Consider the following 17,242-nt stretch of genomic DNA (forward strand, 5'->3'; position numbering starts at 1 on the left):
TGAAAGCTGCAATTTGAGAAGAGATCAGAGAGGATATGACTCATAATTTCAACGCCATTTTGGCACAAATGGGCTTACCGACTTTTGGTGCTTTCAAGCAGGGCAGTGTTATTGAAAATATTCTCTTTTTAAAGTTCCAATTCATTAGAAGTGGGACAAGTTGATAAATTTTATATGACTGAAAATGGGTCTGGCACCCCAGTACGGAGGAGGAGAGTTCGGTCCACATACAAGCTCAAATGAGGTTCCATACTAAAACCAATTGGCAATAGTAGGAGTAGCTCCTCTAGCTTATATTGTGATACTTTCTCTCCTCTTTCTCCAATGTGGGAGAACTCACATTTGCACAACATCATGGGGTTCAACACTCCCCTTCACATGTGAGTGTCCTTAGAATTAACGCATACTAGTAAGGCAATCCTCATTGGGGATGATCATCCAATAGAGGGACTTATCCAGTTGCATGACAAATGCCGAATATAAAAGGCGTAACAACCTTGGGCTCTGATACCATGATAAATTTGATACGTCTGAAAATGGGCATGAAGGAGCAGAGTTTTGTCCACATACAAGCCCAAAGGAGGTTCCATACTAAAACCAATTGATTGTGGTACTTTCTCTCATATTTCTCCAATGTGGGACAACTCACATGTGCACAACATCATGAGGTTCAACACATTGGTAATTGCTCATGAAATGTAACTTTCTCTATTTTGAGAAAATTCAAGAACATCAGGTGATAGTCTAATGATATTGACATTACCTTCGATCTCAAAGGATAAAGATCATGGAATTGAGTGTCATCCATTACAAGAGAAATCTCCAAATCTCTCCTACTTACAAGAAACCCTTATTACCTTAAACAGAAAAAAAGTTTGTGGTTAGCATAACTTCCTACAATTCTTGCATACCAAACAAACTCAACTTATATTACTTTCTAGAAAGTTGACGTTCTTATACATTTTTATATCAACCAAACAACACCTTACTTTCTTACCATATAAATAGAGGAGACATTTTAAATTGCATTAATTCAATTGGTTATAGTCTTTTAGAACAAAACAAATTTACTATTATGTTTCCAAATGTTCTATCTTTATAAATATTATCTCATCTCATTCTCGATTAATTATTTCTAACCGCGCTATTTACCGTCCATGTTTACAGTATATTGTCTGTAGTTATACCTTTATTTTTTCTTCTTTCTCTCTCCTCTACTTCTTCTTCCTCCATTCTCGCCACTACCCAGCCATCGATGCCACCATCACCACTACCCACAAACTCCCCTCCCCGAGCCCCAGACCCCCCACTGTTGCAACCTACAATCCCAACCTACTCAAATCCCGCAGCCACCCACCCAGCCCGCCCCCCACCCCCAATATCTCAGCAACAGCCCCAAGCCCCTCTCCCTTCGCATTCCCCCGGCAATCCCCCCCCCCCCCGCACTCTTTCCGGCAGCTCCAAACCCCACACGCAACACCCACCTTTCTTCTTCTTCTTTTTCCTTCCTCCTCGTTTGTTACGAAAATTTTTTTTAAAAAAATTACTCCTCTTCGTGGAACCAAATTTTTTTCAGTTCCACCAATTTTTTTTTCTATTCCACCATTATGGAACCGAAAAAAAAATGATCGGTGCAATAAAAACTTGGGTATTTCTAAGAAGATTTTGAAATTTTTTATTTTTGTAATAAAAAAATACGTATAAAATACGGGTGGTAAATAGCAAGACCCAATAATCCTGAGGCAAGGACTAGAACTTGAGTCAAGAAGGTCAACATGTTTCTTATATAATGCAATACAAAACCAATAGTCAAAATTTCTAAGAAGTGAAGAATAATAGAGTTGTTTATTGGCCTTAATTTAGGAAGTGTCACTTTAATTAAAGTAAGTTCTACTCGCTCCCTCTATTTGTTTTTTATTTTCTCACTTCATTTGGAGAGAGTCAGGGAGAAAGTACAAAAGTATGAGAAAGAAACTGAAAAGGTAGATGCAGAAACTGAGAAGATGTAGAGAGAAATTGAAAAATGAGAGAGAGAAACCAAAAAGTGGGTTAAAATATTAAAAAGTAGATGACATGAGTGGAAAATAGGAGAAAATAAACGGGACATGTTACCAAATATAGAAAATTCAACAGCTTCTTGATTAAAAAGAAAAATGTGTAGATTAAAAAAAACAGAGGAAGTACTTTTCCGCAAAATTAGAGTATTTTTATTCTTTAAATTATTGTATCCTATATATTTTTTCCTTAACTTTATTAATATTATGTCCATATAATTTATTGAAATTAGAATTGTAAACTTTCTATTATCTAGAATGCTCTTTTGTGCTAGTATATTATTTAGTAGATGTTGGCGCATTTAGACCATCGTCTAGTTTAAACCCCTTCTAATGCTGTCCAAAAATTCAGATTATGGTGTGTAAGAAAGACCTTTTGATAATCTTGTAACTTCCTTGTAACCTGTCCCATAATAACCTTCTTGATTTCCTTTTCAATGCCCATTATAACCTATTAGTAATCGCATTATTATTTTAGCCTTGTAATTGTTGAAGCTATGATGTATAGGACGCAAAACATGTGAGTGTTGCACATTGATAAAAGAACATAGGTGATTTCATTTATATGGCAAAGAGGTTACTCTCTTTACTATTATATTATTTTAAGGTGGAACCTCCTTACTCTGGTGAAATAGGCTCTCTCTCCATTTGAAGGCTCATATTTAACATGGCATTAGAGTTAGACCTACATTTTGGACCGTTAATTTACTCTGGGCCAACTGAAAAAAGGACCTTACATGTGAGGAGGACTGTTGAAGCTACATGTGTGTGTCCCACATTGATAAAAGAAGATAAATAAGTTCACTTTATAAATCCAGTCTAAAGCTTTTTGTACTCTAGAAATAGAGCCCAAATCCAATCTAAATTTTTTTTGAGTCCAGTCTAGTCCAATTCAAAACTTTTTTACCGAGTCTAGGTGCAGACCATTCTAGTTTAATTATTATTTTATTTTTTTCGATTTAGTTTCATAATTTTTTCTCATGATGCAATCATTGAAATTCGAAAAATTGGATTCAATAAATCCATTGCAAAAAATAAGTTTCACACATATTAAAGTATTATAAAATACAAATTGATAAAAAAGGCGGCCTAAGGATTATATTAACATTGACCTTTTTAGTTCTCACTTTGGAATTTTAGAGGGTAAGTGAATTTTTTTTTTTTCAATTTTTCACCAGGTGTCCATGTGGTATTTCAAAATTCATGAGGTATCCATGTTGTTTCAAAATGCACTAGGTAACCATACTTTTGGAGTAAAATGCACGAAATGCCTTTAATGGCTAATGGTGTTAAGTTTTAGTTAGTCATTAACCTTAACTAAACTCTCTAACCTTAATTAAACCCTCTAACCCTAACCATAAAACCTTAAGCCTAACCCCAAACCCCAAACCCCTAACCCCCTAACACCTCACCCCATCATAAGCCCTAACCCTTACCTTAACCACCCAACCACCAAGCCCCCTCCCCCACCCTCACACAACAAACCCCCTCCCTTCCCACACAGCCCACCCCCCTTCATGCTTTTCATTCCGATTGAAATTCTTGCATTTGTTCTCAACTCAATTCTCAGCCAAAGCTTGAAGAGGAGGATACCAAGAATGGGGGAGCTCCGAAACCCGAGGAATTTCCAAGCAGTGAGTTTGAGTTTAAAGAATTCGGCGCTTGAAGGGATTTTGTCGTTAAATGTCAATGGAAGAATCTCTGCCGTCGAACTCAAGAACGAACAGAGAAGATGGTTTTTTTCAAATAGAGCGGGGGTGGGGGGGTGGGGGGGTGGGGGAAGGGATGCAGGAGAAGGGGAGGGATGGGGGGTTGCTGGGGTGCGAGTGAGGAGGGGTGGGGGTTGGGGGTATGTAACATCCCGACAATTATCTATTTTTCAAAATACCTTTTTAATCTAAAACGTAAAGAATTATCAAAGTGTTACGCTCGTGTGATAACGTATCGGCTTATTCAGAATTTTGCAGTGCAAATAGTAAGAAAGAAACTTTAGAAATAAAATATATAGTCAACACAAGCTCTCCAATCTTGAACCCATGGTGCATCATCTTTGAACCTGCAATGGACGATGAACTTAGATCTTTAGAGGCTACTCAAAAAATGTGTCATCACAGGATTAATAAGGCATAGGCATGATCAACACATACACACAAAGCACGTAATAAATAAATAAATAAATGAATAAATAAATGATTAAATAAATGAATAGATAAATAAATAAAATAAATAAGTAAATGAATAAGTAAATAAGTAAGTAAATAAGTAACTAAGTAAATAAATGAGTAAGTAAATAAGTATATAAATTAGTAAGTAAACAAGTAAGTAAATAAGTAAGTACTCCCTCCGTTTCCTAAAGATCTTCCCTCTTTCCGTTTAATTGCGTTTTCAAAAGATCTTCTCTCTTTTACTTTAATTTTTATTTGGATTTTTTTTTTCCTTTTTACCCTCTCATGTCTCTATCATATGGCCCACCATTACATTATTAATTCAATTTTACTCCCTTTTTCTCTTCTACTTTAACCCCTTTTTATTTGTTTATTTATTTGAACTCCTTTCTCTTTCCTACTTTACACACCTCACACCCCACACAAATGGATCCTCCTTGGTATCCGTAGGAACAGTAACACAAGAAAGATATTTAGGAAATGGAGGGAGTAATAAAGATTAGACTTTGGACTTTTCAAAGTCCACATAAATTCCTAGCTGTTTATGATCAGAAATTTCAGTTCCCGAATCCCCCATATGAGCCAGCTAAATTGAGGAAAAGAAGAGAGAAGATCATCCCATTCTTCACACAAAAATACACCCTTTTTGTTCTATTTTTCCACTCTAAAATATCACGCAAGAAGAAGAATGTTAGATTGATTTGGCTTTATTACTCCCGTTGGACCAGATAACTAACATCGATCCTACATCAATTCCAATTAGTATATATAAGGATTGTAGTAGTTTAAATTTTTGAATTTATGAGATTGTTTTATCTTTTCATGAATTTTTTTAGATTGTTTTAATTGGATTTTATGTATATTTAGTTTATTTTAACCTTGATTTAGAGTGACATTTCCGCCAGACGATATTTCCACTATCTTGATTTCTTTAATGAAATGATCTACTTTTGTTTATAAAAAAACGGAGTGTTACAAAAACTATTGTTCAGCTAAAAAAACTTAAACAATAGATAAAATTAGAGAGTTGTTTGGGAGCCTTGAAATAAAAGACATGTCGAAATTAGATTCATTGAACAAAATTTAGCTAACTAAAAATCAGAATATAGCAATATACATTAATATGTTATCAAGCTTTCGTACCTGAACTTGTTTTTGTAAAAGTACATGCATAATTTTTCTTTTTTTTTCTAATGAAAATACTCCATTCCAACATCTGTTCTACAAGCTAAGAACAATATCCCATAAAGAAAAAAAAGAAAAAGCTAAGACAATATGAAGCGATCGAATATGAACTTGTGCATGAGATGAGCAAAAACATGAATTAAGTATCCAAAGATTTTTAGCATAAATGCTAGTATTTCCGTTGAGGGCAAAAGCTAACAGATGTCCCGATAGCGCTAGATAAGAAATATATTGTTCTATTTAATTATTCATATATATAAAATAATATAATAATGTATAATTCCAATGCAATGCATTTAAATGCTTTGCATTTGAATTACAAGTTTTTCCTCTTTTCTTTTGAAAAACATTAAATACTTTCCATTGGAATTATACATTATTCTATTATGTTGTATAAACATGAGTAATTAAGTACTCCCTCCGTCTCATAATATAAGTCCTGATTCTGTTTTTACGCGGGAATTAAGGTTAAATAGAATCTTGTTTTATTTGAATAAAAAATATTATTTTTATTGAGAAACACTTGCATTGTTTTTTTCTTTTTAACAAAAATAAAAACTGTCATTTAATGTTGCTGGTTTAATGTGTAGAGGAGTTCAATGGGGTAAAAGATTTCATTTTGTCATTAATAATGGTGCATTGGAAGCTGAAATTAAATGAATTTTGGGAATTAAACTATTTTCATGAGGGTATTTTGGGAATAATTATTGATTGAAAATAGAAATAAGACTTATATTTTGGGACACCTTATAAGGAAACAGGTCTTATATTATGGGACAGAGGGAGTACAATAATATATTTTTTATCTAGTGCTCCGGGGCGTCGCTTTTACTCGTCATGCTCGAAAATTCTAAAAGAAAATTGCATTCAGTCTAAACCATAGACTATTCTAAGTCAAAACACTTGTATTTTTCTTTATCCAAAATAACAAGAAATGACTTGTCTTGCATTAGACTCTCACGCAAGTCGCAAGGCATTTATGAGAATTGAGAACGATATTCATTCGAATGCTTATCGACGGAGGATATTGTCATATTGGTTTTTGACTTAGAATAGTCTATGGTTTAGACTGCATGCAATTTTCTTTTAGAATTTTCGAGCATAACGAGTAAAAATATCATGCTCTTTGTGCAGATAACTAATTATATAAGGCCCTCAAATAATACCTTAATCTAACATACTTTGCTGTTTAGTGCTTCCTCAGTTCACTTTCATTGCAATACTTAAGTTTTTAGAATTATAATCCATGGCACCACCTACCACACTTACATCACTAGCCGAAGATGGTAAAGTTGAAAATAGGTTCATAGTGGACGAAGATGAACGTCCTAAGGTTGCATATAACCAATTTAGCGACGAAATCCCGGTGATCTCCCTCGATGGAATTGAGGACGATTCACCAGGAGGACGAAGAGAGGTTATATGCAAGAAGATAACTCAAGCATGTGAAGTGTGGGGGATGTTTCAAGTGGTGGATCATGGAATTGATCCTAAACTTGTGCACAATATGGCTAGCTTGTCTAGGCAATTTTTTGCATTACCCGCTGAAGAGAAATTGAGGTATGATATGAAGAATGAGTTCCATAAAGGTGGTTTTCTTGTATCAAGTCATCTCAAGGTACCTCTCACTCTCTTCTTTATGTGTAGCCATGTTGTTCATGCATATGCTTTTTTTTTTTTTTTGCGGTTCAAATAATTACAATTTAACATGTTAATGCTATTATATATATATATATATATATATATATATATATATATATAATAATATATATATATATATATATATATATATCAGGTACGTAAATGATAAAACACCATACTTGGTGTGGTGTCATTATACTATGTTATTAAAATAAATTTATCTAACTTAAAAACTGGGTATCATGTAGTTTTCGACATGATATTCAAGTCAAAAACTTATACAAAATAGTCGAGTCAGACGCTTAAACATCGTATTCGTGTAAAACATTTTATTCAAATTTGAGTAACATAGGTGTCATTAATATTTTCACTGAAATAATCAAAAGACACAAAATAAAAGATTATATCCGTCGTAAAGGGACTTAAACACTTATTGAGTTTTAGTGTGTGTATCAAATTTTAAATTATTAAAAGGTACTCCCTCTGTTTTTTTTTATCTTTCTCACTTTCCATTTACACATCTTTCAATGCACATTTTTGAACTTAAATATCTTTCATTATATATTAGCAAAAATTATAACGATTGAATATTAATAATGTACTAATTGAAACGAATCAAACAAGATCCCACATGACTATATTTTTTCTTATAAATTGAAAAAAATTGAGAAGATTCTCTCTAAGTATGAATAGTGTCAAGATTCTACGTGAGAACGATAAAAAAAAAACACAGGGAGTATGTGATATAAGATACTGGATTATTTTTCTATTAAAGAAAAGAAGAGTACTTTTTAATTGATTGAACTAGCTGCCAATAAAGTGTCAGATTTTATATGTAATAATATAATATTAGTTGGACCATATTTACCAACAACGAAATTTGTTCATAATAATATGAGACAAACATAATAGAAAATTATTAATATAATATTAGTTGGACCATATTTATCAATATCGAAATTTGTTCATAATAATGTGAGACAAACAAAATAGAAAATTATTAAGACTTAAAAGATATATATAGGAAAGAGGGAGTATATATACAATCACACAAAATATAGAGAGAATAAAAAAAAAACAGAAACCAAAAAAATAAATATAAGATTGGAGATGCACGGATCTAACTTTAAATGATGAGGTTTTGGTTCTGGAAAAATTTAATCTCAAAAAAAAAAAAGAAAAAAAAAATCCAATGAAAGGAAGATATCTAAGAAACTTTCTAAGTTCCATGGCTAGTGGCTACCTTTTTCCACCTTTCTCCTCACTTGGATCTCTATTCTGTCCAGTCTCCACCTGCAATAATTCAGCATGATATTCACTCCATCTATCTTCTTCGAATTTGTGGCTGTACCGTCTCAGTCGTTTTCTTGACTTCGCAAGTTTTGTAGTTTGTCAATTTACATCAGCATGTTTGATCATTTTTTCTAAATACAATGTTTAATCACTTAGACTTCTCACCAACAATCTATTCATACCAACTTTTTCAAAATAAGATTTTGGGATCTCTTCTAAACCTAAACATTAATATAAGAAACTTTGACTGTTCCATCCGCTAAAACAAATTATAATCTATATTTTATATTCAATTATCTCATGTCTGTCAAACAGTTTCATTTTTGTCTTGCATGTCTCGTCTCCCATCATCTAGGACCTAGCTAAAAAGTCCACCTGACAACTGTGATAAGGTGTAGATAACTCTATTAAAGTTCTCTCTATATTTATATTTATTTTTCCTACTTTAACTTATTTTTTCCACTCTAGAAAAGATTATAAATGAAAAAGAACATTTAAGAATAGAGAAAATATAACTATCTTTCAACCACCCAAAAAAAATAAAATAATATTCTCTCTATTTTTTTATCTTCGCACTTTACATTGTTTATATTTAATACTTCCTCTGTTTCTAAATAAGTGCAACATTTCTTGTTTGCACGTTTGCCAATGCATTATTTTAACCATTAATATCTTCAATTATCAATAAGTAAAAATTATAAAAAGTTGATATTAAAAAAATTCACATCCGGACGAATCTAACAAGATCCCACATGACTATGTTTTTCCTAAAATATAAATCACCAAAGCTAATTAAAGTTTAAAATGTGAATAGTAAACACTATGCAAATGTTGCACTTATTTTGAAACGGAGGTAGTAGTTGTTTGATATACAATAAATTATGTAGGTAATAAAAATTCTAATGATTTTTTAAATTGGGTAATTGTTTGGTAGATTGAGAATGGGAAAAATAGAGGCAACCAAAATTCCTAAAAATTAAAATTTCTACAAAACGTGGAAATTTATTTATCTAGTGGCGACCCCGTGCTCATTCAAAATTCTCACATCAATTTGTTGAAATTAATTACACTTGATGTCAAGGTGTCAAACAAACACATTAGTAAATTTTCTAGGAATTACTGAAGAAAAATAACTTTCTAGGAAATGAAACTCCCTATGGGAATGTATACCAAACGACCATTTAAAGATAATATTCTCAATTTTTTTCTTAATTTATAAGAAAAAAGATAGTTATGTGTAGTCTTGTTTAATTCATCTCAATTAGTACATTATTAATATTCATTTCGTTATAATTTTTACTAAAATATAATGAAAGATTTTTAAGTTCAAATACGTGTATTGAAAGATAAGCACAAAAAATATGACAATGATAAAAAAAATAGAGGGAATACTGCTATCTCATTTTTCTGTTAAGTATAATATTCTTGAGCAACTATAAATAATAACAATAACTATTCTCAATATTTGATAATTTTGTTAGAAATCACTTACAAAATAACTAAACCTTTTTTTTAGAAACACTACTACTCTCTCTGTTTTATCTTTTTTATTTGGAATGTCACATTATTCATATTTAGATAGAATCTTCTTAAAATATAAGAAAAAAATTAAAGTCATGTGGGGTTTTGTTTGATTCATCTCAATTAGTACTTTAATAATATTTAAATTGTTATAATTTTTCACTAATATATAAGGAAAGATATTTATGTTCAAATATGTATATTGAGAGAAGCGCACAAAAGAGTGAAACGGATAAAACAAACAGAATTGAACGATTTTTAATGTAAGTAAACTAGTTTTTTTTTCCCGGACGATGCCTCGGGTTAGTTAAAATAAACAAATATGTTATTATTTTTTATTTCATAATTTATTTTGCTACTTTTCGTATTTTTTGCCCATTAAGAAATTAAAAATTCACGTAACGATGTGATAAGTAAACAATATTTGAAATTTGAGTTTGAAACCAATACCTTAAGAGGAATTGTGGTAAGAGAATATGACATCAATATTCTCTTGTAAATTAAGTAAAAAGAGTGTTAAATATGTACTCCCTTCGTATTTTTAATTGCTACATTTTCCTTAAATGGTTTTTACTTTTTAATTGCTACATTTTCCTTATTTGGGGGTACTTGGTCCACCATAAAGTAATACTTTTATATTTGTTCTTATCTTTTTCCACCCAAAAATACAGCTTTTTCACATATTTCCATTATTTTACATTAAATGGATAAAAAACGTAAAGTCCAAAAAGATTGAACGTGACATTGCATACATTGTTGTGCATACAACAATGTGGCAATAAAAAATGGAGGGAGTATATATGAGTTAGGTTTTTTAAGTTGACTATAACTATTACAAGACTTTGTCATATTTTATTGGAAAATTTGCACAAACCACCTTAAGTTTTCACTTATTTAGAAACTCACACCTTTATGTTTTTTTTCCTAAATCTCCACCTAAACTTTACAAAACCTTTATAAACTCCCACCTCTTAACGAATTTTACCAAACTCCGTTAGTGACGGGACCCACATTAGTTATTTATTTTTTTCCCCTCCAAACTACTCACTTCCCCTTTTTTTTATAATAGAATTTCCTTTTCACCCTTTGATCATTCACTTATATCTTATCAGAAGGAGGTTTGCCCCCCTTTGTTGCTTGTGTTGGAGGGAAATTCTCTTATATAAGAAGGGGGAAGTGAGTTGTTTGGAGAGAAAAACAAAAGAAATAACTGATGTGGGTCCCACCACTAACGGAGTTTGGCAAAATTTGTTACGAGGTGGGAGTTTATAAAGGTTTTGTAAAGTTTAGGTGGAAATTAAGGAAAAAAAACATAAAGGTGGGAGCTTCTAAATAAGTGAAAACTTAAGGTGGTTTCTGTGCAAATTTTCTTATTTTATTTAAAACATTAAACAACAAAGTTGTAATGTATTGATGGTTAAACTCTTAGTTTTTATTTCAAAGGTCACGTGTTTGATACCTTGCACTTACACATTTTTTAAAATGAGGAGTACACATGAACATAAAGCATTTGCATGAGAAATTTGAAGAGAGTGCACGTGACACATAAGCTTTCTTTCACACGCCTTTTAATATATTTGTATAGATGTTATATGAAACTGTCTATTAATGAACAATTAAAAAAAACTTCCTTTTGCTAGATACTGGATGACCTTAGTAAAACAATTTTGTTTTAAAAGATTATTTTAATTATTAGAACTTTTTATTTTCATAAAGTAGTTTTTCATTAAACTTATGTTTTTAAGATAATTTCTAATAAAATTCCCTTAATATTTAATTTTTTTTGTGCAATTAATGTTTAGTTTGTACTAGTAAATTTTCGGTCAAAACTCAACTTGAGTTGGCTCGTCTCGAACTTGACTCGACTTGAAACTTTCACAAGCACGATTTGAGCGAGATCCTACTCGACTTGTACTGTTAAGCTCTCGAGTAGCTCTATAACTTTTTCTTATAAATAAATTTCTAAGATTTTATTTTGTTTTATATAAAAGTTTAAACGTTTGAAAAATAAGGTCAAGTTACCAAGCCCCATTAAAATTTAACTCATGGTACATGCCTCCATGATCATACTTCATAAATTAGTAACATGAGTTTAAAAGAAATAACAAATCGAAAAATGATTTTCGAGTAGTCGAGCCAAGCTAATCGAGTTTGAGTTGAGCTTAAGTCGAGGCGAGTTTCGAGTCGGGCTGCACAGAAAATTAACGAGCACGAGTCAAGAAAGAGTTTGACGAGCTTAACGAGCTTTCGAGTCGAGTCGAGCATGGTTTCATGTTTTCGAATCGAATCGAGCAAGGTTTTAATACGAGTCGAGAAGAGCCCCTGTTTGCTATCGACTCGCTTGATTTGAGACACTCAATTGTTTCACCAACCATCCTCTTGTGCTTGAATTTTGCCTTCTTCACACCATAGGGTCATTGTTTTACTTCATTACCTTCACCACTAGTAGGTATGTTAGGTATTTACTCACTTCCATCAAATCTTGTCCTTTTTACTGTTAATCCCATTTTTAGGTAATTCCACTTGTTCTTGTTAAGCTTTGGGACGACCATAATGATTTTCCGTTGACTTTTTTTTTTTTTTTTTTTACTATGGCCCTCCATTTAGGAATTCTTTTCAACTGTACCTAAGCATGTTCGAGAAGAAACCTAACGTGTTTCCAATTATTCATTAAATGAGCTTCTCCAAAAACATCATAATCTTTTTTGACCAATTCTGTTTTTTGCAAGAACTTAATCATAAAATACAACCCACCTTAAAATTTAAGGAGCAAGTCTACCCCCAAGGAACTTTCACCATGTCCACATTTCTTGGAGCAATTTTGTTGAATTGGATTGTCTCCCTAACTTGAAATATTCATGAACTTTCCCCAGAAGATACCTTTATTTTAGCTCGTTACAACCACCTTACCGGTCAAGAGAAGTGCTCATAAATGCTGAAATAAGCTAAGGTTTTTGTCTTCAATTGGATCACATACTCTCTTACCACTAACATTTATTCTAGAGTGGGTTGGATTTTCGATTGCCAGGGTGGTGGCTATAAGGGACGTAGTGGCTAAGAGAAAAGCATACTGATTATGAAAATGATTGAGTTGGTCGAACAAACTCTTCATCAGTAATTATCATCTTCTTGGTATTAACGATCTTCATCATCACCATAAACCTCATGGTTGGATATGAATTTTCTTGATATTGAGAAAATTCATAACCATAGTTAGATTGATGATATGAAAGGTTATCATATTGAGATGAATATTCATGGTAAAGATTATCATGTTGAGGAGAATGAATTTGTGAATTTTCACCTCTTTGATTCATGATTATTTGAGATGGTGGCCTGGGTGATAATTTGAATGATTTTGAGAAATATTTTGGTGATGATTTTTTCTGAATATTTGGTTTTTTTTGAGAGGCTTTGCTATGATTTTTCCCATTAGGATTAATGGAATTCAAAATTATAATGATTTTTAACAAAAAGAAATTACAAGAGCATTAAAATTAAATGAATAAAGTAGAGAAAAATAGTAGAAAGGGAGAAAATTGAGTCTGTACAAAATATTGCAAATTAGGTGTCTATCTGTAGAACTCGAAATAATAGAATTGCTGATTTTTTATGTTATTTAGAATATAACCGTTGCAATAATATTATCAATAAGCGACGTATATATTTTATCCGTCAATTGAACGAAGCCAAGTGTCGTGATAACAGGAGTGTTGACATGTGTGTCAAGCCACCTGCTGTCCCTTTTTTAACCAGCTCAACATCAAAACACGTCGTTATGACATTGAGCTGGGCGATAAAGTTTAACTTTTTGAACCAGACCAGTGGGCAACCATAATTTCTTTTCACCATTAAGGATAAAAAATGTAAATTTGTCTTCACAATCTTTATTTTTATTCACTATTGAGCATTCTCTAACTAAATTTCAAGCGTAAAAGTTTTCTTAAGCATACTGCATTGGTCATGTCTATGATCTATTGCCATCTTTTGTTTTCTGGAAGGTAAAAGCACTAGTGGCTATTCCGTGACTGACCCAACCTATCTCATATTTATAAGTTAACCCATTTTAGTCTAGCTTGTAATGAAAAAGAGGAGAAACAACTTAAAAGCACAAGTACTATTGTACTAGAGTAAACTATATTATATATATATGGGCGGACTTAACATATTTGCCTGGTCGTAACTCATATGTTTATTTTTAAAGGGAAGGAGCAATCAACTACAAGTGACATTACTCTTTGTATCCATACTAAATTATTAGGATTTCTCTAACTTATACTTTAAGGCATGTCTTAAAGACATTAAAAAAATTCCATTTTTAAAAATCCAATCAAACTATATATCTTATATTTTTTTTTTTTTTTTTTGAGGGGACTATATATCTTATATAATTCACTCTATCTTTGATATCTATCTTTATTTTATTATTCCTGAATAGAATATTGTTCTATTATATTCTTTTAAATGAACTCTTGAAATTCTTAAGTTATCCTTTGTGACACTGGTTAGAAAATTCATTATTAGTTATACAAATATAATAAAAGGCTTTTCTATCAAAGGAATAGTTAACTTCTAATTCACATGTTTCTAATCCCAATTAAAAATAGTAACTATATGTAGTTATTACTTATTAGGATACAAATATATGACCATTCAAATTAAATTTAAGAATTAACCACTAATCTATTATAATTTTCATGCTCAATATTTCAAAGTAAAAGATAATAAAATCTTATAATTATAAAGACATAGACATGCTTTTTGATCTCTAGCACTTTCATTAAATAATAACATTCTCTTACTAATGTCACTGAAATTGTTTTCTTTAAGTTCTTTTTAAACAACATATCATGTCATAGCATCCATTTTTCAATTTGGCACTAGATATAATATTACAAAAAACTAATAAAATCAATTATGAAATTTATGAAGAATAATATATTTGATAATTGTAACTAACTAGAGGAATCGCCTTATATCGCTGAAAAATTTATATGCATATTAGAAAATATTTTATTCAAACTACCATTTTGTTATCACATTTTTTAATAACCATATTTTAATTTTTTTTGTATATTTAGTTTAACTATTTTTTTCGTAAATTATTGGTTTTGCTACCCTTGATAGATTTAACTACCTTTCTTCTTATTATTAAGTACATATCTATATGAATGACATAATCACTGATGTTGGCTTATTTGTGTTTGGGGCTGATCAGAATGAAGTAGTAGCAAATTGGCGTGAAATGATGGCGTTCATACCATACCCAGTAAAAGACATAGACTACACAAGGTGGCCTGATCAGCCCAAAGAATGGCGGGCCGTAACTGAAGCCTATAGTGAGAAAATGATGGGTCTTGGAGCCCAACTTCTAGGGGTCTTATCTGAGGCAATGGGCCTAGAAAGGGACGCCATAAAAAAGGCTTGTAAAGAGATGGCCCAACGAATGTCAGTAAATTACTACCCAGAATGCCCAAAGCCCGATATTACAGTTGGACTTACAAGACATTTTGATCCGAGCACAATCACTATTCTTTTACAAGATGAGGTCGGTGGACTTCAGACTACTAAGGATGATGGGAAAAATTGGATCACAGTTCAACCAATTGAAGGGGCTTTTGTTGTCAACCTTGGTAACCATGCATACGTAAGTTTTTTCGTAATTTTAGTTTTTGTTTTAGAATCTTGAAATTGGCACAATCTGAGGTCATTTGGCAAAATTCGTGCCTCAATCCTTTAGGGATTCGCTTACCCTCCGTTGAGGTTTTGACAAGATCTTTCACCTTATCAATTTTTTTAAAAAAATAGGTATACTTTCTTCTTCTCTTTCTAACACACTCTCTATCATTTTTGGTTTTATTTTGTGGGTTGCATAGTATCTTAGCAACGGAAGATTCAAGAGCGCAGATCATCGAGCAGTGGTGAATTATAAGCGTAGCCGATTATCAATTGCGTCATTCATAAATGGAGACAAAGAGTCGATTGTGTATCCCCTTAAGATCGAAGAGGGAAAGAAGGCAGTTTTGGACGAGCCTATGACATTTGCTGAGATGTATAGGAAGCATTTTATTGACCAACACTACAAAAAAATCCATTTTTCGCAACAACGTTTTGGCAATGACATAAAAGTTGTTGCTAAAAATGCGCTTTAGCAACGACAAAGTTGTTGCAATAGATAAGTTTTCATTTCCCTCCCCCAATTACATAAGCGCGGGGTTTGGAACATTCTAGGTCCTTTTATAACAACGATTCAAGTTGTAGCTAATTTTGTCTATAATTATTGCAACGACTTTGCATCGTTACTTATGTTTATACATGTCTATTGCAACGACTTTTGTTGTTACTACACGTTTCACATTTTAGTGCAACGATTTTGTTGTTGCCAAAACTTTTAAAAAAAATCTGAAAATTAAAAATTCAACATCATAAAACAAAACCCACAAATATACTCTTCCAGTTTCCCACCAACTCTCTTTCATCAAAGGGTTTTCCCCTTCAAAGCTTACATGCGACTGAGCTGCACACAATCCTCCGACGGTTGTTGTTCTGCAGAACGGTTGTCGTTCGATCGTCCGGCGTGTTGTCGTCCTCAATTCTCCGACGTCCTCTGTTGCCTTGTTGTTTCTCGTCCTCAATTCGGTCATCTTCTTCAGAACGGCTGCTGTTTGGTCGACCACCAACGACCACCGTCAACCTCCGGTAATACTTGGTTCATCATCCCTTAATTTTTTCCACTCTCTCTCTCCTGGGGTTCGTCGGATTACTCAATTACTGAAAACATAACTTGTAACTTATGAATGTGTTAAAACTTACGAACACTTATGAATGTGTTAAAACTTACGAACACTGGTTTTATGATTTGAGATAATTTGTGTTAAAACTTTCTGTTAAATGTGATTTGTGAATGCATCTTATGAATGTGTTTTCTTCATTCTAAATTACTTGTTTTATTACTAGCCCCCAATTTAATTTTGTTTGCAGATATGTGTATTAGTAGTATGGTCGATTGATAAAAATTATATCTTTACATCAATTTCATATCTATACATGAATTCTCTTGAATTACGATGCTCCTAGGATTTGAGTAAATGATTTAGCCTAATTTATTCAATTATAGTGATATCAATTGTTTTTGTTGATTGACTATCATGGGTTTTGCCCCATGCCCCCATCCTTGTTGTTTTAATGTGTTTTATAGGGTGTTAAATTTTAAATGAAAAACTCTCTCGTTAACTTACATTAACTTATGACCAAAATTTTAAATCAATTTTATCAAACATTGACACAAAATTCATGTGTTCTTATTCTTGGTCAGGTTGATTTTGACCAAACTAGTGAAATTCAAAAGGTTTATAGCTTTGTGGTTGTGGACAAGGTAAGTGT

At 32.1% G+C, this 17,242-nt stretch overlaps 1 protein-coding gene across 1 annotated transcript; it reads left to right on the forward strand.

Annotated features, from left to right (window-relative positions):
• Positions 1-6,411: 6,411 nt before the first annotated feature.
• Positions 6,412-16,187, forward strand: LOC104905115 (naringenin,2-oxoglutarate 3-dioxygenase). The gene is made up of 3 exons (XM_010693561.4): positions 6,412-7,022; positions 15,078-15,506; positions 15,736-16,187. The coding sequence occupies exons 1-3, from the start codon at positions 6,651-6,653 to the stop codon at positions 16,009-16,011; spliced, it is 1,077 nt and encodes a 358-aa protein (XP_010691863.1). The 5' UTR covers positions 6,412-6,650; the 3' UTR covers positions 16,012-16,187.
• The last annotated feature ends 1,055 nt before the right edge of the window (positions 16,188-17,242 follow it).

This window comes from Beta vulgaris, chromosome 1 (assembly GCF_026745355.1).
Source record: "Beta vulgaris subsp. vulgaris cultivar EL10 chromosome 1, EL10.2, whole genome shotgun sequence".
Taxonomy (NCBI): Eukaryota; Viridiplantae; Streptophyta; class Magnoliopsida; order Caryophyllales; family Amaranthaceae; genus Beta; species Beta vulgaris.